The sequence below is a fragment of the Haemaphysalis longicornis genome, unplaced genomic scaffold, assembly GCF_048455015.1.
Source record: "Haemaphysalis longicornis isolate Haplotype H1 unplaced genomic scaffold, Haemaphysalis longicornis Haplotype H1 scaffold_1, whole genome shotgun sequence".
Classification (NCBI taxonomy): domain Eukaryota; kingdom Metazoa; phylum Arthropoda; class Arachnida; order Ixodida; family Ixodidae; genus Haemaphysalis; species Haemaphysalis longicornis.
In genome coordinates this window covers 378,057,179-378,080,571 of record NW_027526203.1, presented here as the reverse complement: position 1 = coordinate 378,080,571, position 23,393 = coordinate 378,057,179, and the positions used below count along the sequence as shown (strand labels likewise).

Here is a 23,393-nt window from a genome sequence, read left to right as displayed (position 1 = left end):
GAACAAATGACTTCTTTTCGATTCTGTACTTTGAGGCATAAAAAAACAGTCATTGTATTATTTTGAATAACCCGCCGCGGTGGCTCAGTGGCTAAGGCGTTGCGCTGCTGAGCACGAGGTCGCGGGTTCGATTCCCGGCCGCGGCGGCCGCTTTTCTGATGGAGGCGAAAAGCAAAAACGCCCGTGTGTACGAGATTTCGGCGCACGTTAAAGATCCCCAGGTGGTCGAAATTAATCCGGAGCCCTCCACTACGGCGCGCCTCATCGCCTGCGTTGCGTCGGCGCGTTAAACCCTACAATCAATCAATATTATTTTGAATATCATCATCATCAGCCTATCTACACCCACTGCAGGGCAAATGCCTCTCCCGTGGATCTCCAATTATCCCGGTCCTGTGCTAACTGCAACCAATTTATACCCGCAAACTTCTTGATCTCATCTGCCCATTTAACTTTCTGCCGCCCCCTGCCACGCTTGCCTTCTCTAGGGATGCATCGGTGGCTAAGAGGTAGAGCATCCGCCTCGCGTGCAGAAGGACTGTGGTTCGAATCCTGGTGCTGCACAATTCCCACTGGATTTGAAAAAAAAACCACGTGTTGATGGAATTGGAGGTGCGGCCTGACCCCAGCGGCCGTTGCCTGTACTGCACTCCCTCACCAGAGAAGGATTCGCCACCCTGGTGTAGTATTGGCTACAACCTCCCATGAATACGCCAATTAATTTGAATAGCTTAGAAGGGCCTTTAAGACAAAATCCAAGTTTGCTTTATTCAAAAGACTGCATCGAGCAAGTCGTTAAGGAAAACCGATGAGGCGGTGGGCACTCGCCAGCTGCTTTCTTGCTCACTCTCTATGATGTCCCAGGTACTTGTCTCTGCAATGGGTGACTGCTGAACAAAGTCACCAAGAAGCGTGACTATGTGATGGTAGTGGTGCCATTCCGTTTCATTGTACCACTTGAATGCTGACGTACAGCTAACACACTGATAACTGCTTTTAGTATTCCTCCTATTGTGCTACTGCTGATTTTGAAAGTTTTTTTCCATGCTTATCTTTTTCCACTTCAAAACTTTTTGGGGGGGCTCGGTTGAATAACTTGGGAAAGGCTAGTTCTCTCAAAATAAACAAAGGTGTTGTTTGTCTTTATGGCCCCTTTAAAATGCATTGGTATTGTGAAATGGTGCAGTTCTCAATGCAGCGAGTGAAGCACGATAACTGTGATGTGCCCAATGCAGCTTCTGTGCAGGAACTCCACTCAACACAATAACTACACACGCTATGAACACAGAAAAAGAAACAACTGAACAAACCAACTTTGTGCTTATTCTGGCTCAGAATTTGTCATTTCATGGTGCATTTCAGTTAATAGCAATATTGGCCACTACACTTGATGTGGTTATTTTGCTAATGCCTGAATGCCAGTTCTCACCTATGGGGGCAGCTTCTACAGCATCTGTGCGACTGCTTGTGCCCCAGTGCAAAGAATATAGAAATTGCAAGTCTATCTCTTTCTCTCTCTCTCTGGAGTCTGTACTTCATTTGCAAGAGGTGTGTTTGTACTTAGCACTTCACAAACAGTACTTAAGGGCTGCTTTTATGTTTGGGAGCATCATTGAACTTTCACTTCCACTTTTGGTTACATTGGGCAATTTTAGGATGACACCACATGGGACCAGAGCCATGAAAGTAGAACACGTTTCTCCTAATTAATTGTGACGTCTGGTATGCTGGATATATATGCAGTCTAATATATGTATCACATGTGGTGTATACTATTGTCACTAGATAAGGTATAGTGACACTAGTGTATACGATGTTGGATACATATATTAGATTTGTACAATTTTGACTCGCACCTATAGTGTCCATCTTTGCCCCTTCCTTTAAAAGAAGGACCTGGCTTGTACTTTTTTTCTGTTATTTTATGCAATCTGAATTTGAGTCTATATTCCGCAATTGCCCTGTCTTTTATTTGGCTTCTGTTGTGTGTGTCTCTCTCTGTACTTCAGCTTCGCCTGTTACTTCAAGTGCTTCATGTAGACTTCAAGGATGATGATTTCCTCGATACATTTGGTACTGTACTGTTGCATGACTTGGCGAATGGGTAGCACTAGTCTACTGGGCCTGGACTCGGAAAGCCGTTTGGGCAACAGCACACGGTGTGCTAGTGTGTAAACCAGCATCCCACAGAACGTGGCCCCTTTTCAGGGGCCAGGAAGCAAATTTGGATGGCTTTGAACTCTGATCTTTTTAAGACAAACCACTCAAATGGCTCTGCTGAGGAGGTGCGTGGTGTACTGAAGTGTCCTTCTATTGTTATCATTATCAGACTCTGATAATAGACAATGTGAGCCTGGGGACTCAAGCTTCTTTGGACTGTTTACTTTTGCTTGTGAGCGCGCTTTGCAGCAATAGTAGGAATTATACTCCTGGGAAATGCTAATGGTTTGTGTCATTTCAGGGATTTTTTTTTTTTGTTCTTTAGACATTTGCAGACATATTATAGCCAGCAGTTTTGTTTTGGAACTAATTTAATTTATGCCATCCTTCTTTCATTACTTAGCTTAGCATAGCACCACTTTAATTGAAAATTATTGGATTGAAGGAAAGTGAAAGTCAAGTAACTTTTCCTGAAAAAAAAAAACAAGAAAAAAACGAGTGAGTGCATAGGAGTGTGCTGGGAGTTTGTGTTAGGGGGTGACCAACTACATGGCACTTCTCATATATTTTCAAGTTTGAAAAAGAAGGTGATGAAACAAAAAGCACTTCTGTCGGTTGATTAGGGACTCATTTGATACCTCTCCACAGCCCCAGCGAAATTTGTCAACACAGCAAAACAGGCAAGAATAACCAAAAACACAACTTTGCCATTTCTTAACTTAACAACAACAGTTACTGGCCTCTATTGCTACGTCATATGCTATCCACTGTATCCATACATATGAGTCCATATGCTGCAGTTGATCCTGTCCTTTATTTGCTTTCTGTTATACCCCTGCTACACTAGGGTCCAAATGTCATTTGAACCAAATGTCATTTGACTCAAATGGGTTGCTTCGAATGCCATTCAGAATCCGCCGTGCTACACTACAATTTCAATGGCATTTAAAAGCTTTCACAACTGTTCGCTGTGCTGCAGTGGCGCTGTTGTTGCTCCGTTCCGTTTTCGTACACTAATACAACAATCAAACTTAGTTGCAGTCTGAGGCAGTAAAATGATATCAAATTAGAAGAGACAGCAGTTTTGACTCTAACGCGGTGGCTGTTTGCGTTTCTTTTTTTTTTTTTTTGCAACTGACCCACTGGTTTTGAGAGTAATACGTTGATTTCGTATTTTAAGTAAATAGACAGTGAACAAAGTTCCACAAAAAACAATATTTCGTTTGTTTTACGTACTATATTTTTTATTGCAGATCGAAGACGCTGCGTCCGAGAGTGCTGGAAATGGCATTTGAAATCTTAAATGTCTCTCTCGGTGCTCATTTGGCTCAAATGTCATTTGAGCCAAATGGCATTTGAAAACCTAGTGTAGCAGCACAACTTGGCATTTGAGTCAAACGACATTTGGTTCAAATGACATTTAGACCACAGTGTAGCAGGGGTATTACTCAGTTACTTAGCCAAGTTTCTCTCTCCGCAGTTCATCGGCCTGTTAATATAAGTGCTTTGTGTAGACAACAAGGATGCATTAATTATGTTAATACTGTGGTACTGTTCTCAGGTTTGACTTGTGGACGAAAATAATTTACTTTGAGGAATTGTTTCCATTTTCTTCTGAAGCCACATGCATGCATATGGATGAATGCCAACTCTTCATATATAGAAGAATCGTGAAAACTGTGTGAAAGGAACTAAAAACACAGGAAAGTCATGTGCCGACAGCGGTGAGTTTTATCAGAAAACATGCAGGCGTCCCATGGCACAAATATGGTATTTTGTTATCCCTCCTCTTCTTAAACCCGCACATGAAATAAATTTCTGATGGCTGTTGAGGACCTAACCAAAGCTACGGGAACAGTGAGCAAACATGCCAGAAGCACAGGTTCTAGGTTACACCAAGTCTCAACATTCTGCTCGCTGTAAGGCACATAGGTGGGCTTCTGCCCCGTGCTGTGGCACTAAACCTTTGTCGGGTGACCTAAGTGGCAAGCTTTCTGCCCCTGTATCCCGCAGGTTCCTCCTGGGTCTCTGCAGTTTTCCTGATCATCAATGCGGCTCTGGGCGCTGGTTTGCTGAATTTCCCCCATGCCTTCGATCAGGCTGGGGGCATTGGCGTTGCCTTGTCTGTGCAGGCGGTGAGTGAATAGACTCTAGATCTGCACAGCGGACCCTGTGGGGGAATCCCATTGAGATTGTTTGGGCCTGGTTGCCGGCAGTAGTGCTGGCCATTCTTATTTGGGATACTTCCTCAAGAAGCTGTTATTTTAGCTACACTGCTTTATTTTTATTTGCTTGTTAGATACACTCTCACCAAGTTTTATACTTTAGAGTGAGGAACTTTTTCTATTTGACAGATTGTTATTTGATGAGTTATTTTATGTATTCTGGCCGCTGCTTTCATGAAGGTGACAAAAGTGCTGGGCACTTAGTGGGGCAATCCAGTTGCAGTTGGTATTTGAGGTGTGCTTGTGTGACATGTGTGCTAGTGGAGGGTTTTTGAATTAGCTTTTATGTATGCAGTCGTATAGTGGGGCTGGAAATGACCTGGCAAACTTTGTTGCCACCACAAGTGGAAGGCTGATGTTATTGGCAACTTCAAACTTGCATATTTTGGAGCTAGGTTTTCTTTGTACCATAATGCCCTGAGGGATAGGCCAGTTTAAGTTGAGTAGTCAGGCTACATTTGGCGTGAAAAGAAAATGTAGAGGTGTCTGAATATTTGAACTTTCAATACTTTACAAATAGTGTTTGTCATCTGATTCAGTTCACAGTGCAGTTTTACCATTCAAAATAAAGTTCTTGAATATTCTTTCGAGTGCAGCACTATTGTTGGCTCTGCCGCATGACCTGCAAACTTTTAAGCTTCACTGCATGGCATGCCCCGTTGGGTTGGTTATTTGCACAATGCCAAAGCAGTTCAAAAAAGTTTAGCACATGTTAGCCTTGCGCGAAACAAGCGTATGTTAGCTGAAGGGGAACAGTACTTGTACAAAATTTAAAAGCCAAAAAAAAAGTTTTCTGTCAGCATAGTGGTACAAGTGAGGAATCGAGTTATTAGTTGATTGATTGATTGTAGGTTTTAACGAGCCCACGCAACGCAGGCGATGAGATGCGCTGTAGTGGAGGGCTCTGGGTTAATTTTGACCACCTGGGGATCTTTAACGTGCGCCGAAACCTCGTACACACGGGCGTTTTTGGTTTTTGCCTCCACCAGGAAAGTTTTTAGCAGTGCTTGCAGTAAGGTCATACCAGGATGCTTAACCCGTTGTTGCATGAAAAAAAACTACCGTATTCGCCCTATTCTAACGTGCACCACTTTTTGCTAAAAGTAGCCTTAAATTTTTTTGCTTGTTACAATCGGTCTCAAAACCGAAAAAGCTTGAAATCGGCCAGCAGCATTGTCATGGACACAAACTTTTCCCAAAATATTCCCAAAATACAACTCAGTCCAATTCAAAACAATTCGTTAACATCACGTGAGTAAATTTTCGGGCACACATTTCTCAATGGGCGTACCGATTGTTCAACTGTTGCACATTTTTGTGCTGGTGCAGTTAGCACAAACGTCTAAAGTTATGAAGGTAAATGCATTTAAAATCGCAAACGCTTTCAGTGTTCCCCGCTCCAGTTTTATTTCCAGCAGGACCTTGGTAAGCAACTTTAGGAATCACAAGTGATTTTTGCTGCCACATTTGCATGCGTCAAATATAATATGCTCTGCCAGGTACGTGGTGCCATGTCTTTAACATCTTCACAGTACAATTGGCGTCAAAATAATTTTTCAAACTTTCCTTTATAAGTGTACCTGTGCGTACAATTGGGGGCACGTTAGAATATTGCAATTACAGTATGCCTGCAAACTGTGGTTACTTTTGGTTTTCTATTTTTGTGCATATAGAAAAATCAAGGAAAAAAGTTTTGTTGTCAAACGTTTATTTTGCAATTTACAGAATGTCCACTACACTGGACAACACGAACACTAGCTTGGGTAGAAAAAATTTTGACAGTTTTTTTTTTTTCAGCAGCCTAGCTTTTTTTCCGCGAACTTGTACGCTTGAACACAAAACTTTGAATGCGGCAAACGCTACTCGGCATTATGGAAAAGGAAAAAACAGTCACTGTTGGCATCCATTTGCAAGTACACCTTGTGCTTTCCACAAACGTATATGGTCTTTCGCTTGCATTCGCTCATCTTTTGTCTCTACCTTATCACTGCTGTCTCCTTCGCTCTCAAGGCGTTCATCATCACTGCCAGATGACATGTTTTCATCAAGCAGGATGTTGACTTCATCCTCTGAGAACGGGATGTCCAACAGTTCGTCGATTTAGGTAGCAGTCAAATATTTTTAGATGCGACTGCATCTCATTCACTCGCCTTGTCCATGCAGCGTCGGCGTCGTTGTCGTCCGCCCCTCCCCCATTCGCCGCGCGAGCTGCGCTCTCCGCTGCTCACCCCCTCTCCTTTCCGATGCCCCTCTCTCGTCCACACCCCTCCCCCTACACTATAAAAAAAATAATAGTTAGCGGCACCCGGTTTCGATCCCACGACCCTGTGGGCGGAATGCGAGGTACATGGTGCTCCTCCCACTGCGCCACAAAACCGACACAGAATCAAATGCTACGAACGCGCCTTATATCCTTGACTCATTCAAACTACGTCAAGAAGCTACTGATACAACGCATGATGGGGCAATGATTAACACTTGCAATAAAAGAAAAGAAGCTCCCACTGACAGCAACAATGATGGAGTAAAGGTCGTTGCGACAGCGAAGCCCCAAGCATACCACTTAGAGAGATTGACCAAGATTGGCCAATAAAACAATAATAGTAATCATAAAACATAATAATCATACGTGTTCCTGACACGTTTCACGCGATTTCAGAATCAATCCAACGGAAACACCAAGTGAACCCCACGATGCGTCGCATCTACACAGGGTTCCCCTCGTGGGGAGGTGGGTGCAATTTTTTTTTTACTAGCTCGCTGCATCTTATCAAGGGCAATGGAATACCGTGTTTCCAAAAAAATGTAATCAGAAACAGTGAATATGGGGGTAAACGAAGCAAGCGCGACAAGGCTCATAATACCTGCAAATGCATTGGTGGCTTTACCTACAAGGCATGGTGTCCATTAATGGTGAACATACTGTGAAAATTGTTCTGAAAAAATGATATTGGCCTTACTCACTTGCAATATTTACAGCTGTTGACTACAGGTGTATCATCTCTTGCGTGCATATGATAGTACACACCAAACGACGGTTTTGTCTGAGTTATAAGGAAAAAAGCATAGACAAATGTACAGTCTGTCAAAATTTTCTAGGCGAAGGTGCAACTGCGCAGGCCGCAAAAAATTCAATGTACAAGCTTACGCCCCAAATGAGGCTGAAACGTTTTATACCAGAAAGCTAGAGAAAACACCTTTCTTTCTTACTGTCATAAAATATTTTTGTCACATTTAAAGATAAACCGTATTCTTTGAATTTTTTTGTGGTCGAGAAGGCGTAAGATTGGCCTAGAATATTTTGACAAAGGGTGTACTTTCCCCGCCGCAGCAAACTGTTGTCATTTTCGACTTCAAGTTTGCAAAAAATCGCAGTTTGGTGGCATTGTCTAGTGCAGCAAATGAAAACCCCTTTTGTCCACTGTAGTCGCCAATATGCACTGTAGTCGCCAATATCTCTGAGGCGCTGCACAAGCTCCAGAAAAGCCAGAAATTTGTCCACTATACTGGAAAGCATGCGACAAAAGGTTAACAAGGGCCAGTGACTGGAGGGACTTTAATATATACTTCCTGTGTTCATAGCATGTTGAAGAACCTGCGTTCTTGAACTGAATTAATGTGTTGATGCGAGCTAGTTGGTACTTCATCATGGGAACAGATTTCTTCTTTTGTGTTTCTTCGGGACAATGTATGCCAAATTTTTGCTCCACTGCTGTGCCATCTTGTCTTAATCTATAATTTTTAAATTTTTTGCACCCTTGTCTTCTCAAGCATTAAATCACTCAGATTTGTGCAGTCCTGGCTGCCTATGCTACCTTTTTTTTTTTCTTTGTAGCCATGTTTGGGATCCTATGTACATAGTAAAGCAGAGGTATTCCAATTGGAAAATATTCGATTTTCAGTCAGTTTTACATTTTGTATTCAATTCTCAGTACGAAATTTGGTGTTTGCACGCCACTAAAATTTTTTTAGAAAAATGCTAGAATAAGATGAGGTATGGAGGGCTTATTACAAATGAAAAGATTGCTGCCAGCATGGGGGATGCATGGTAGTGTGTGCCAAAATGTACCAAGGTATTTTTAGTATTTCCAGTTCAGTTTCTAGGTTCTTCATTGCAGTGGCATCCACTGTGTGAAAAAGGGCTGTTTTTTCTATTCCTCTCGATTCCATTCTATGCTGTCTCTGTTTAGTTGACTAGAAAGTAATCTTTTAGCTGAGGAAGTGTTCTGTAATCTTGAACGTGATGAAATCACATTTAACAAAGCCTGACAGGGCCAGAGAAATCTGCTCCATTTCCAGAATTTCTATTTGCCCGGCTCTGCTGTTCTAGGAGCAATTAGCAGCAATGGACCTTTTTCCAGTAGCTATCTGCACATGCGCACGATGCCAGTCTGCCATCCTCTAAGCGTGTTTCAAGCCATGTAAAAAAACGCACCTATTCTCACCTGGTGCTTGGAGAGCGGCTAATACTTTCTAGTGCTGCGCTTTTTTATCCCCACTTTTTTGGCAGCTCGTGGTGAGTTCGTATATGCGCACACGCACATACGCACAAAAAAAACCTACAAGGGAAAGGAGCAAACATGCTCGCAGCTGCCCTTGCTGCGGGCACATGGCTACCAGTGCAGCTACCAGTAACAAGGACGAAAGAAAAAGCTAAGACAACGGTGCTTGGCCGAGTGCAGATTAGTCTCGGGAATGTGCTCCTGCTTCCATGGCTTTCATGTGAAAGGAACAGGTGACGAGTGAGTAGGGATGGGATTCAGCAACGAGGAGATTTCATGTGCAAGTTTTCAACAATGAGATCTTTGGGGGGACGTATCTGCCCTGACTGTTTAGTTCACCGTGGTGGCTGCTAGGAGAACTGGTACTAGAAAAAGGTACATTCTTTCATGTTTCATTGAGAGAGATTCTCTGCTTGCACAGCCCTTGTGCAAGCACAGCATTCTGTCATAACTTCGGTTCCCACTGGCACACAGCTCCGCGCGAGGGATGCAGGGCTGGACAGCAGGAAGTGGCTGTAGCTGGGCAACATCGCCTCTAGGCAGAACTATTTTTGTGCTACCTTGTTGGCTGCGGGGGTGGTCACTGTTTGTGGTGGTGCTGGTGGCGCAGGTGCTGCTGGTGTTTGTGGTGGGGGCCCTGCTGGTGCTGGCGTACTGTGCCGAGCGGCACGGCTGTGCCACCTACCAGGAGGTGGTGCTGCGCGTGTGTGGGCCGCGCTTCTGGAGCTGCTGCTCGCTGGCGGTTTGCATCTACTGCTATGGCACCTGCATCACCTTCCTGGTCATCGTGGGCGACTTCTCGGACCGCAGTGCGTACACGCTTGTGCTTTGCCCGAGCGGCCCATTTGCACACGATGGGGAGGCCTCTGCTATCCCTTGAGGAGTTGGGATGGGGAGACTAAGCTTGGCAGTGCATCTAATTAATAAGAGGGCAGCGTCTACGCATTGTGTTTATCCTCTGGCATTGGCGTCCCACGATCCTATGCAGCTACTCCACTTTTTCTCTTACCAGCTCATTTGGAAAAGAGACTACAAGCAGCTTCAACTGTTACTTACCCTCCATAAGTTTCAAGGTTAGCAGTTGTATATAAAAAAGGACAATGATAAAATAAAAATATATTGCTTAAAATTGTGTAAGTGCAGGTAACACTTGCAAACAAAAATCCTAATATACAGGTAAACGTTTGGTTCATTTACTGCTATTGATGATTAATTATCTGCATGACCATACGTTTAAATCAATTTTAAGGAACAAAGAAAATAAAAATGTTATTCGGTCGTAATTCATTGAAGTTTTTGTTGTGTTATAGCTTTTAACGTGCTTGTAGAAGCAATGCTCCTCTAATGCATTCCAGCAAGTGGCTTTCGGAATTGGGTGGTATAACTAAGCCAGACCATCTCAACACTTCTTTACAAGGTTTTTAGCTATGTGACCACAGTCTGCTCCTACAAAACTGCCCCTGAGGGGACAGGCCGAGCAAAGAGCAGGTGCAGCCGTGCAGTCTCAAAATGGGGTGCGATTGTCTAGCTCCATGATATGGCATGCTTTCAGGCAAGGAGTTGCATTGCTGGTCTATCTGCTGCAACGACTAATAGCATCCTCAATAAACATGCACCGGGGTTGCCCACAAAACTGTCGCGGTGCACAGTGCCCCATGACGGTGTGCACCGGCACGAAGTGGTGATCGAGGACCAACCGAGCTGTTCTACCCAAGCGCCATCTCTTAAAACTCATAAAAACTTTCACAAGTGGCAATGAAGCAGCGTAACGTGACACAGCGCTACTAGAAAGTGATATTTATTGAAGGCCAATGATTATACGTACACACAACCCCTGTCCGTCACACGTACATGCGCGACAACGTATTTCCACCGCTTCCACTAAACAGCTACATACAAGCTGCTTGTCTTCTTCGGTAGGCCATAATGCAAGTGCCTGTTTTGTTCCGCCCTTCCGCTACAGGAAAGCATCTAGGTATTCACGGTATAGGCACTCCAGTGACTTCATGATAATTCAATCGAATGAAACGAATGCAAATCTTTAACCGGCTGGCAGTGGCAATGCATGCAGCTTTCTTTGCAGTACACAAAGTTCGCGTCCTCATTTACAATCTCTGGCTGTTGTTGCCACCTGTTCGGAGCCTGTCGCATCATTGCCCGATGAATTCACTAGAAAGTCATCCTTGTCAGCAACAATATACAGGTCCCTCCGCCTTCACACGAGTGCATCGATGCGCCGTCGCTGTAGCAGACGACGGAGGAAGCTGCTTCCCCGGTGATGTATCTTGGGGTTGTGCCCCGGCGCCCCATTGACTCTCTCGGTGCGGTGTGGGGCAGCCAAAAATTGCCCTGCAACGGGGCGCCCTGGTTTAATGAGGACAGATGGCGCACACTGGTGTGGTTTATCGAAGATAAAACGGTGCACCGGTGGCTGGGCAGAAGCTGGGCTATGAGCAGGTATTCTTGTTTTGTGCCCCGCAACTTTTTATAGACCGTAGCTGCCTGGCCTTTGTCCTTGGAAAGCAGATAGTATGCTGATTTTGACACATGTGTGCCTGTTATCACAGAACTCTTCATGTGTTTGTCTGCATTTTTTTTCCCTCCAGTTTTTGCATCGCTCTATGGGTCCGACTACTGCCTCCACTGGTTCATGCACAGAGATTTTATCATTGTCACCGTGTCGCTGCTGCTCATTCTCCCCATGTGCTTCTCGCGGAAGATAGATTTCCTCAAGTACCCCAGGTATGTGAAACAGTCAAATAGTAGGTGCAGTGTTGTGATCATGGGGTCCATTGTCCACCAATGCCAAAATTTTAATTTCAGTGGGGCAGAAGTGCTGTGCACTGATGTGTGGGGACCAACAACTTCATGTGCTTGAAAGTAACTTAGAGGTCATTCACTCTGCTTTGCATATGAAAAGGGTACCACACCTTAATGCATTATAAAACAAGAGACAGTGTTTAGCACGTTGGCAAGAAACTGTTTACTATTGGCCCGAGGACATACCGTGGTGCCACCTATGAATGACGTCACTTGTTGGACTCCGGGTCGGGTTGTCGTCTGTTACAACCCATTTCCTGTGCGTATGCGGTCGCGTTTTTTTTTTGTGTGTGTGTGTGTGTGTCTGTGGCCACCGTACCCCCCCTCCCGCTCCTTGTGGATTTGATGCAAATTACCCAAAAAAGTTGTCTGCAACCCGAATAATCCGGGTGAGCAATCAGCGACTCGCTTTTTCCCAGCGACACCGCCGTGCCCCACAGCTCGTACGCAGCCAGCTAACGCCAAGGACGATGCAACTGATGCTTAGAAAAGTTCACTGTAAATTCATTATGAAATACTTGCGATGTGACATGTACGAGGCTGTGTGTGCAAGGAAATACCTTGTAAAAGCGACAGAAGCGCGTCGCGCACTTGTGATCTCACCGCACCTACCGCTCGCCTTGCCTGGTAAATGGATGACTACGTGAGAACGGTGATCGGATTGCTTCGCCGCGCATGCTGAAAAGTACTGCTATGATGCGCAGTTTGGCTTAAGCAGTGTCTATTACCCCTACAATGTTTTTCATAGTTATTCCTGGATTTGATTAACGATCACTGCCGTAGCCTGTACTCTGCAGGGCTGATATGTTTACTTTTCGCGACGACTTGTCCGCAGTGTATAAATGGTATACGAATGCGAGTTTTTAACGCCTGCGAGCGGGTTTGGACATGGCTATATTTAGTTTTCATTAGGACTTCGGCGCTGGAATGTATAATTGTAACGTGGGCTCTTTTATGTTTACAGTGAGCCTGCCTTCCTCTAGCATCAATGAAACTAACGGTTGCTCACAGAAGGCGAGGCTGTGTACGAGGCGAAACACGTCGTTAATGAATTAGGGTAATTGGGAGTTTTAAAATAGGAGAACCAAGCGTTGGGGGCCCCCCAAAGTGATGGGGAACGGTCTTCTCGAACCGCTCGCCGCCGGCTTCAGATGCACGTAATCGAATGTTGGGAACTTTAGGCTTAACGTCGCGGCAGATATTTCTTCACCGCTATCATTATAGTTGCGAATGAGAGTCCCTAATACAACTTTTCACTTCACTGTCACTCTCTTTCTTGTATGTGTAACTTTGTATCCGCGTCCGTTTAAGCGATCGATGATCAAGAACCTGCCACGGCCTCGGCCGATGTTTGCGCGCAGGCACATATCCTTCGGCCGCTCGCCGCACCGCACGTGAACGGGCCGGCGGTGCCGGGACCGACCTTCGGGGACGGTCGGCGTAGATTGCAGCAGATATTTGAGCATCGCTTTGAAAACCACAGCTGATGACACTACCTAGCGCAATTTTTCACCACTCTAACATCCACATTCACCGCTGGCGAATTACTTTTCCACAACTAGCGTGATTTTAAAAAGCGGCGACAAGTTGTTGCTGCCGTGACCTGCATCGGTTCGAGCTGCTCCGTCGGCCGCGCGGGCAGGCACGGTGGTGTGTGCGCGGAGCGTTTCTGCGAGCAGTAAACGCTTCATGATTTCTTGCTTTACACATTTGTTGCAAACAAGGAAAATCTAGAAACTTATACCCCTGTCACACGCGCCAACCTAATGTCATTTTAGACGAATGAGATTCGTTTCAAATGACATTCGTTTTCTGCATAGGTGCTACACGAACAAACCAAATGTCATTCACGTGTGATGTCAATGGCAATCGGTAGTATACTTGGCGCACTCTAAATTGCATGGAATGATGATGTAATCGAGATAAGCGTTTATGCTTTGAGAAAAAGTATCTAAAATGCTTTAGCATGCGTTATGCGCACTCTTTTTAGGCCGTAATTTGTTGCAATAAGTCATACGAAGCCAAGACAAATAACAAGCAGATCCGTCATGATCCATACCGCAATTTGTCCACAAACATGGCGGCGCGCGGGGACGACGCCGCGATGAGCGACGTGAAAAAGGCTGTCGCCGAGCGAACGTCTCGCTCTCGGACCATTGCGGGCGTTCGTTTGGGTTTCCCGCGGCATTGCGGGCGCGCGCATTTTCCGTCCCCATGCCGACGGCAGCCATGTTGAAATGGTTGAAAGTTGGAAAAGCCGGGAACCCATGCGGTCACACTGAAAGCGGAAGTAATTCATTCAAAGTGCTCAATAAAGCAAGCGAAAGCTTTTAAAACAGGCAAGATCAAATAAAAAGTGGCAAACAATAAGTTGCTTATTTTTTTAAAGATATTTTTTTCTGGTCTTCTGCTGTTGAGAGTACGCAGTTGGTCCGAATTCACAGTCGAATGAGTTCTCTGGACTCATTCGGTACCGAATCTCATTTGCAGCGAATGTCATTAGGCTGAGCCCGTGTGACAGCAGACGAATGTCATTTGAAACGAATCTCATTCGTCTAAAATGACATTAGGTTGGCGCGTGTGACAGGGGTATTAGCTTGGCAATCATCGTAGTCTGCGTTGTTGATCGGGGAAACGAGCCGCAGCTTACGCTTCGGTCGCACACGTACGCCACCACGCTCAAGTTGTTTGCGGAGAATGTACCACAGTTGATACGGTTATAAAATCCCCATGACGTCAAACTGCGCTTGACGCACTGAGAATTAACTTCAAACGACGGAAATTAACACGAAAATACTTTTAGAACACGTGTCCTTAGCTAAGTGTCACGCGCTGCAAGCCATCTGTGCAGCAAAGTAGGAACGGTGATCCTACAAGTGACGTCAAAACGATCGCAGCGCCAGCCTCTCCAGTGGTGGGCCTCGCGGCCAATAGTCATTTAGCTCGTGATATGTACCGTCACCATATTGTCACAAAGCCAAAGATGATGCAGTTGTCTTGAAGGAAAGAAAAGGTAATTGGAGTGAACTTGTGCTCCCCTAACAACTCAAAGAATACACAGGTGGCGAAGCAGCAGTCAGCAAAGTGACATGCACAGGCGAATGTCGGCGAATCGAATACCGCGGTGGCTGCTCTGGGAGTATTTATCTTTCGGCGCAATCATTTCTCGAAACATCGAATTACAATGAGAACGCTGGATATAAAAGAAGATTATTTTAGGCTAGTGATGTCAGGGTCAAACGCTCTCCGTATCGAAATAAGATAGCTGGTGCGGCATTAAAAAGAAAGGAAAGGATGCATGCACTTTGCTTGAAACACTGATAACACAGCCGGGCGCCGCCAGATGGTAAAAACAAAACAGAAGTATACAAACAATGCATGGTTTGCGGCAATGTTTGCACTCACCAATGGCAAGATGTTTCTTTTTTATTTATTTATTTGGTTAAGTCCAGAAGTTAGGTCATTGTGGTACATTTTTGAGACACAGATGGTTCATTTGGAAGGTTGTCCAAGTTACAGTATTTTATCATTGTAAGAAACACTGAAAAATGCTCAATCATTTCACAAACAATATGCAACCTCAGTACATTTCAGTCTGCAACTTCAAGAATGAAATTTTGTGTTAGGTGGGCATTGTACTTTTTGTATTACCTAGGCCTCAAAGCCGTTGGCTAATTCATAGTTTTTGCTTTTGCTGCTTGCTCTCTAAGTAGCAGAAAAGTTGGGCAACACGTTCTTCTTTATTCTCAGGCCTTCACTTCCCTCCTTACCCTCCCCCTTTTTTTAACGTGATTTCTATTAGTTGCTGAAATCTGTTGTTCTGCCTAGTGTCTCAGGCCGTATATTTGAGACTGATACCACGAGACTCATTTGTCTGGGATATCATTTCTTCATGTCGAGTTAGTTACGAGTATGATTACGTCTTTTTGAAAGTGTAAAAAAAAACAATTCCCCGCATTTCCCCGAGGGGAAGAATGTGAAAGTGCGAATGCACGAGTTGAATTTGCGCGGTTCGGTAATGTTCGCGAAAGAGAGATCACACACACACACACAACTACAAAGAAAGAAAGATGCATTTATTCACAGACACCTATTTGTGTTGTCGTTGTGCTTGATTGCTAGAGCGGATCTCAGCTTTGAAATTTCGTGTCAGTACTCCTTTAAGCGGGTGCATTAGCCCTTCTCACGCCCGATTCTTGGCCAATCCCCCACGTGGGTATGTGCCATGTCAGCGGCCAGGCAGCGCGCGCCCATCTCCCCCCGTTCCCAAGGAAGACGAGGAGATTCCTGGCCAATCCCCCACGTGGGTATGTGCCATGTCAGCGGCCAGGCAGCGCGCGCCCATCTCCCCCCATTGCCAAGGAAGACGAGGAGCGCGCGCACCCGCAGCTGTTGCTATGCGGACGGCGGCGGACGCTTCAGGCTCGCTTAAGAAGTGCATTCGCACTTAAAAGATTTGGCAGAGGCACGTAATACTGCTTATGTGTAGGAATGCGAAAGTACTACAGTCCCGTGGGTAAACTGTTTTCGAGCAATGTTGCTGAATTTATTGAAGTTGTTTGTGCTGGTATTATATTCAGTATGTGTGTTAGCGCCACGTGTCTGGCGGTGCGATGCCCTCACCCCTTACGCAAGCTCTGCCGCGGTTCTCGTCTTGCGACGTCTTACTTTTGCACACAGTGCTGCGGTGGTGTCATCGCGATCCCCAACTATGCCCTCATTGGCTTTACGGTTGCATGACGAAGCATCTGCATTGCTTTTTTTTTTTGTGTTTTATTAGGGAGGTTTGTCTGCTTTGACGTTGAGAGAGTGTGATTGATGGTGTATTTTTATGACCTTCTTTTAGACACAGCAATGCTTACACTACCTTTACGATCAGCATAAGGGTTAACTCTCATTGTGTTGCAGGATTACACAAAAGACAAGTTTTCCATATATAAACACAGTAATTCATTATATCATGTATTTGAGTGTCACATATAATTTAGCCATGAGTTTCAGGGAAAAAAAAGTAAATGTTAATTAAATCATGGGGTTGAGTGGGTAGAGTGGAGAATAATTATGCACCTAAATAATGTTAACAGTTCAATCTGTGCAAGCGCTTGCACAATGCAGTGCGATCCTTTTTCGTGTTTGTGCATAGGGAGCTTTAGTAGCCCTGACCAAAAAGCATGGACAAAAGATTGAGCTGCTGCTTGATGACTACTTCGTTGCGGTCCGCATATGAGCGCAGGAATTTCGTGCCACGCGTGCCTGACGAAGCATGAAAGAAAACTGCCACAATGGTGTTTTCTCTTGGCTGCAGCATGTTTGGCGTTTTTGCTGCCCTTTATCTGGTCCTCCTGGTCGTGGTGCAGTACTTAGTTGGAGAACACAATGCACCTACTGCCAGGACTGCCCCGCAGTCTTTGCAGGATGTCCTCACTGCTGTGCCAGTAGTGTGCTTTGGCTATCAGGTGGGTGTGCGGCTTTTGCTTTGCGTTAATGTAGCTTAGAAAAGCTTAGTAGACATTGCAACTATTAATTGCACCTTTGTGGAGTGTAAAGCTTTTGTATAGCCACTCAAGAGCTCCTTGCTAATATGTAATTGCTCAATATCCGAGGGCGTGCAGCTTGGCTCTGCTTTGTGTGGCTAAACAGTTGTGTGTAGAGGGAAACAGCCCAATTGCCAACACTCTTGCTGAGCTCACCAACCAGCATAACCACCATGCTAATTTTGAAAACATTGCTATCACCGGGAAAATCAAGAAGCTGATGACAAGATTTCTGCTGGAATCACTATCAGTCCAACTGGGTACTGCTAGCCAGACGGGAGGCAAAAACCTGCCATGTGTTCATTCTTGCTACTTCATACCTTGAACATGTAAAAAAAAAAAAAAAAAAAAGAAACGCAATGAGCCTGCTTTACCTCAGTGGACCTGGTCACCATGCTAGGTCCTGGCCAGTGATTGCATCTCAGTATTGCCATGTTTCCTGGCCAGTTAAACCGTCAGGGACTGCTTTATGACTGAACGGTATCTTTAATAAGTGCTATTCATTTTCACAGTTTGTGTTGTGCTGTCTCAGAAATGTGGCCAGCTGGCAGCAATCGGCCCTCGTGCCTGTGCAGTGTCACGTGAGCTCTGTGCCCATCTACTCGTGCCTGGATGACCGGCGGCTGTCAACGTTTGCCAAATCTGTGCTGAGCGCCATCGTGCTGACGGCTGCACTGTACACCGTGGCTGGTGTGTTTGGCTACCTGACCTTTGGCCGCGGAGTGGCCAGTGATGTGCTCGAGCTCTACGATGCCCGCCAGCCTCTGGTACTCATAGGCATCCTGGCCATGGCTCTCAAGATCATCACTACCTACCCCATTCTCACGTTTTGTGGCAGGTGGGTCCCCGTCTTCGCTTTGATCCTTTACGGCATGCAGTTCAAAAAGCACCCGCCGCGGTGGCTCAGTGGCTAAGGCGTTGCGCTGCTGAGCACGAGATCGCGGGTTCGATTCCTGGCCGCGGCGGCCGCTTTTCTGATGGAGGCGAAAAGCAAAAACGCCCGTGTGTACGAGATTTCGGCGCACGTTAAAGATCCCCAGGTGGTCAAAATTAATCCGGAGCCCTCCATTACGGCGCGCCTCATCGCCTGCGTTGCGTCGGCACGTTAAACCCCACAATCAATCAATCAATCAGTTCAAAAAGCGTAGCACGGATGGCACCACCACCGTATGTACATTAATTGTCTCTTATTTGGCGGTAGTTCTAGTTCTCTCGTAGAGCACTTACTGTGAAGTGCACAAATTGAGAAGGGGGGATCATACAAAATGTGAAAGGCAAAAAAAAAAACGAGGCATTTAAATGTGTTGCTAGGGCAGGGGCAGTACGTTGTTTAGTTAAGTGTTCGTGCAAGCATTGTGTTCTTTGGCCTAAACCACTTTCCGAGTAAGATTAATGGTGGGTGAAATCTTGCATGAAACTCGAAATTTGTTGTGAGTCTTGTTCAGCGTCTGAGTGGATTGTATGTCAGGCTTTGCAGTTACATTTTCATCTCTAAACCAGTGTAGAGCCACAGCAACATAATGGCTGTCGCAAATGTTGAATTTATTTTCACCATTTAGCAAAACCTGTGTAGTTCTGAGTTGGGTTCTGGTCAGCATCATTCATAAAGATTGCAGGCCAGAAATAATTGAAATCTGACGCACCAAATTAGGCGTATCGAAGGGCAGCACAAGACGAGGGACAAAAACACAGAAGACACACAGTGCGTTAACTTCCAACTTTAAGAACAGAACAGAAAAACCCAACCACCACATTTATACTGCACTTATCAGCCAAAATGCCTAATTTGAACCAACCAGGATGCAGGGATTTATACCCCCCCCCAACAACACCCCAGGAGGATTTCGACAGTTTTTCTCCACATGCCCAAATCTTTCAGTGATATTTTGGCAGAGTGTGGTACTGTTCAAAGCATTCCCCCGGGGTTGCAGTTCTCAATTTCGACTGCATGTCATGAAGAAAGACAGCATCTTTTTCTTGCTCCCTTTAGTTTTATGTTGCTGCTAGCAGCGCAGTCCCTGCTGTTTATCCGAGGATTTTGTAGGTGTAGTGGGGCTTGTTATCCAGCTTCTTCGCTGTGTTTCTTGGCAGTAAAAGTTGAGCCAAATTTCACTTAGGAGAATAAAAAAACACTGCTTGTTCTGGTAAAGTTCATGGGCAGTCATCCCCCCACCCAGGTGTTCGCTTAGTGTCATGGACTTGCGATCACTTGCAGGACAGCTGTGGACGACCTTTACGGGCAGGTGCGGAGCCTTGATGGGGAGGCCAAGCGCAAGGGCGAGCTTGTTCGGCGGACCACAATTGTGTCCATCTGGTTTTCAACCAGTGTCGTCTTGGCTTGCCTCGTGCCAAACATAAGCATTGTGATCCGCATCATTGGCTCCCTCGCTGCAACTTTCATCTTTGTCTTTCCTGGTAAGTGGTGGGTCTCTGCTTCTCTGCAAACTGCTGTCTGGCTGGGAAGCCAGCAATTTTTTGGGCATTTTGCCACTATGAATTGCAGTGGAAGTTGGTTAAAGTATGTCTGTTGGGAGGCAAAGAGTACTGCTTAAATGGCAGCAGCTGAATTTAATGGAATAGACACATGCTTATCGAAAGTGAATAAGAAATGTTGGAAGCCCTCTTGCCATGGCCGAAGGCCCCGGTCAAGAGTTGGGAAGTGGGATGGGGATGATTGGGCAGAGGAGATTCAGGTGAGAAAGAAAGTGAACTAGCATCAGTCTTTAAAAAAGCCATAAAGAGAAAACACAAGTTTGGTTCATTCAAAAGATTGCCTCATTAGAATCATACTGACACCCCTTTTAACGTAAACTTCGCTCAAATAAGCTACATAATTAGGAAAAAAGGGAATGTCCATGCGACCCACTAGCTCATTTCCCGCAACTGAACCTATGATGTCATACCAGACAGCTCTGCAATTGGCTGAGGGCGGCAAAAGCAAATGCAAATTAGGCGGAGCTTATAAGCTTGTTAAACGAGCTATCTGTGCTTAAATTTAGTGCACATTTTTTTTAAAGCCGTAAGAATGGCGGGACAAACAGTAGAAGTTACAAAAGCACACGAAAACATAGAAGTACCGATGTGTACTGCTGTTGGTACTGCATGCACTATGCTTGGTTTAGCTGCACAGCACTGCGAGGCTTTGGGGTTGTCTCAGACGATACTGGCTGATTGACGCAAGCAACGGTGTCTTACGTGACCATATTTGTCGAGCGAGCACTATGTTTCGTGAAATGATTATTTTCTCCCTGAACAAAAACAAGCCAGGTTTAAATACGGTAAAAAACAAACCAGAGGCAGAAAACGGCTTGCCACGGTATGGTGGCACCATCTAGGTTCACTAACGGTAAACAAGGCTTCCCAATCGGCTGCAGAGCGGTCGGTTCCCATGATGTCATTGCAGACCACGAAAACGCACAGTTTAGCGGAAAAATCAAAATTTTAACTTAATATAATTAATTTTTCAGTGAATAAAGCATCGTTTGCATTTGGACAAGTGCTGGGGGCACTATAATACACGAAATCTTTCGAATACCACAAAGTTGTATTTTGTCTTCATGGCTCCTGTAATGCCTGGTTCTCTGATAAAAGGAAACAAAATGGCAAGCACATGCTTTGTCATGTCTGAGTAGATGAACCCAGCACATGCTTTGTCATGTCTGAGTAGATGAACCCGGCACATGCTTTGTCATGTCTGAGTAGATGAACCCAAAATTCTTAGTCTGCCAGTTGTAGTGATCCAAGTGTCCTCAGGTAGCACTGCCCCACCCCAAAAAATGATTCGTCATACTAGGCGTAACGGCCATGCATGTTTTTATGCACCTCATTGTCGCCTCACGGCTGAATCGAGGATTCAATGGGTGGGGTCAACTGGCACTTTGTTTAGTACAGTGGCCTTGCACTAGGCCCTTGGCAATGCGGCACTGTTCTCTGCATTGATGGATGTCGGCCTCAATGTCTGAATCACCACATAGGGCATTGCCTTGTTCAACGTGAAGACAAAATTGCTCCCCCTTGATTCTGTGGGCTTTCTTGTTGCCTTGAATCCCTTCATGTCCAGGGACCCATTGGATCCGGCAATGTAGGCCACTCTGTCAGCTGTCAGATATGCGCTTCTTGATTTTGTGAACATGTGGCTACTAGTTTTGTGTGAGCCCAAAGCTTGAATGGAATCCATTGAGTTGGTGTAAATAATTTTGTGTCCAAAAGTGCCGAAGGGGCTTAGATGCAGTCCTGCATGTTCAATTAATGCAGGCAGGATGGCTCTTAGCTTGGCTTCCTGGCTTGAAATTTTGATGCAACGCAGATGTGAATTTGTGCTTTGGTCCTTGAGGCTGTACCAACAGAGTGAAACTTGGTTATCTCGACTGCAGTGACTTGTAGGGTACAGTTTGCTGGGATGTGTCTATCTCTACTGGCTAGTCCAGATGGGGATTTTTAGCCTCCTTTTCCTTCCCCTTGGGTGGCCTTGAGTGACGTTTTTTAGTAGTGGCCCGTGTGTGATGACGAGTAATGCAAAAGTCGCACAAATATTTACGTGCGCGTGTACAACAACTCTAGCTAGGTCGTCAAACTTTTGGAAAGGTGTAAGAGATGGAGGTAGCATTGGGCTCCAGCCCAAATATGGCAAATTATGAACGCGGAAATGCAAGAGGTCAATAATTTATAAAAGATCCTTTTTTCTGTGATAGAGGCAATAGGAATGATAAATGAAGGCAAGTGCAAATTTCACGCTGGTTTTTGAAGTAAAAATGTTATTTTCAAGTAAAAATTTTTTTACTAGGTAACTCTAGAACGTTCACAAGCGCATGTATAGTTTGGAGGCTTCTAGTCTCTGTTATTGCATTGAAAAAGAAAAATGGCGGATATTGCTACCTATGCGGTGTGGGATATTGTTGGGTTCTTAGGGGTGACCTAGGCAGTACTCCAGCATAGGCCACCTTGTTAGCTCCCGGCGTGTTAACTACGCGGGCTCCCACACCTACGGCAGCCCAGCGAGGTTCGCCGTTCGAGAACACACTAGACAGTAGTGCCAAAGCACAGCCGTGTATTTGGGACCTCTCAAAGCATGCGAGCACAAAGTTGGATGGCGTTCACGAATCACGCCATCCGGGTCGTGATCGCTAACGGGAGGCAGGCACTCACAGCGCGTGACAAGACAACAGTTCCCACCTGAGATACATGTCCGCCGTCACCGCCATGCTGTTCCGCCGAAGTCACCCAGCCCGTACCTTCGAACTGACTCTCTCTCTGTCTTCTGCGCGCCCGTTCGTGTAACCCGCGTTCCTATGCCGTGCACGAACCGGTGTTGCCATCTCTCGGGGGCGCCGACAAACCAGCGTAGCGCCGGACCGGTTTCAGTGTGTCACGTGTCTCCCCTGCATGCACCGGCTCGAGATCGCGGGTCACGGTTCTCCCTGATTCCCACGCTCAAAATGTGGGGACCAGGGTTCTTACACTGACCTAGCTCGCACTTGAGGCCGCCGCAATGCTAGCTCCCCTGAACTCCGCCATGGACTGCCAACTGGCGTAGTGGCAGCGAACAGCAAAGAACACACAAGACACAACGGAATGGCCAAAACCCGCATTTATAGGGAGGCGAAGCTAAAGCTTGCCGGGCGAGGGCAGCGCTGCACTCTCCCCTCCGCAGGAGTACGCAGGGGCTGCCGCCGCTTTGGCACGCGCTTTTTTCGCTGCGCGCGTGCTGCATTTTTCGCGCTAAGAAGAGGGCTGGGTAAAATTTTCTTTTGACTAATGAAACCATACGCATCAGCACGTGTCCAACAAGTCCGGTTTAAAGGTAGAGTAGTTACTGAGTTCATTTTTGTCGACGTTTGTCTTGTCGTCTGCTACAGACCCGCCGCTCGACCGGCAGACTGCCCCGACGATTTTAAGGGGGGAAACGCGTTGTTCGGCGGTCGCCGGCTGCTGTCTTTTCGTCTGCAAGGCCACAGCTGTTCACCTTGTCACAGAGTACTTTTCTCGTGTTTGTTACTCCCTTCGCGTGCTCGCGCTTCGGACATGCGGATTTTCTGGACTGCAGCAACACTGAGGCTTGCAAGAAATGTAAGATAAACGTTGTTGATTATGGTAATAGGTTATTTCTTACTCTTGAAACAATCAGCTGCATCTTATAAAAACGCATTAGAAAG

At 45.7% G+C, this 23,393-nt stretch overlaps 1 protein-coding gene across 1 annotated transcript in view; it reads left to right on the top strand.

Annotated features, from left to right (window-relative positions):
- LOC144155146 (sodium-coupled neutral amino acid transporter 7-like) overlaps nucleotides 1–23,393 on the top strand; it is a 37,017-nt gene that overhangs the window by 2,072 nt on the left and 11,552 nt on the right. Inside the window, exons 2-7 of the mRNA XM_077686414.1 lie at nucleotides 4,174–4,295; nucleotides 9,498–9,696; nucleotides 11,494–11,629; nucleotides 17,013–17,163; nucleotides 17,817–18,079; nucleotides 19,457–19,656. Coding sequence (XP_077542540.1) covers nucleotides 4,174–4,295; nucleotides 9,498–9,696; nucleotides 11,494–11,629; nucleotides 17,013–17,163; nucleotides 17,817–18,079; nucleotides 19,457–19,656 — 1,071 coding nt within the window. The remainder of the gene's footprint in view (nucleotides 1–4,173; nucleotides 4,296–9,497; nucleotides 9,697–11,493; nucleotides 11,630–17,012; nucleotides 17,164–17,816; nucleotides 18,080–19,456; nucleotides 19,657–23,393) is intronic.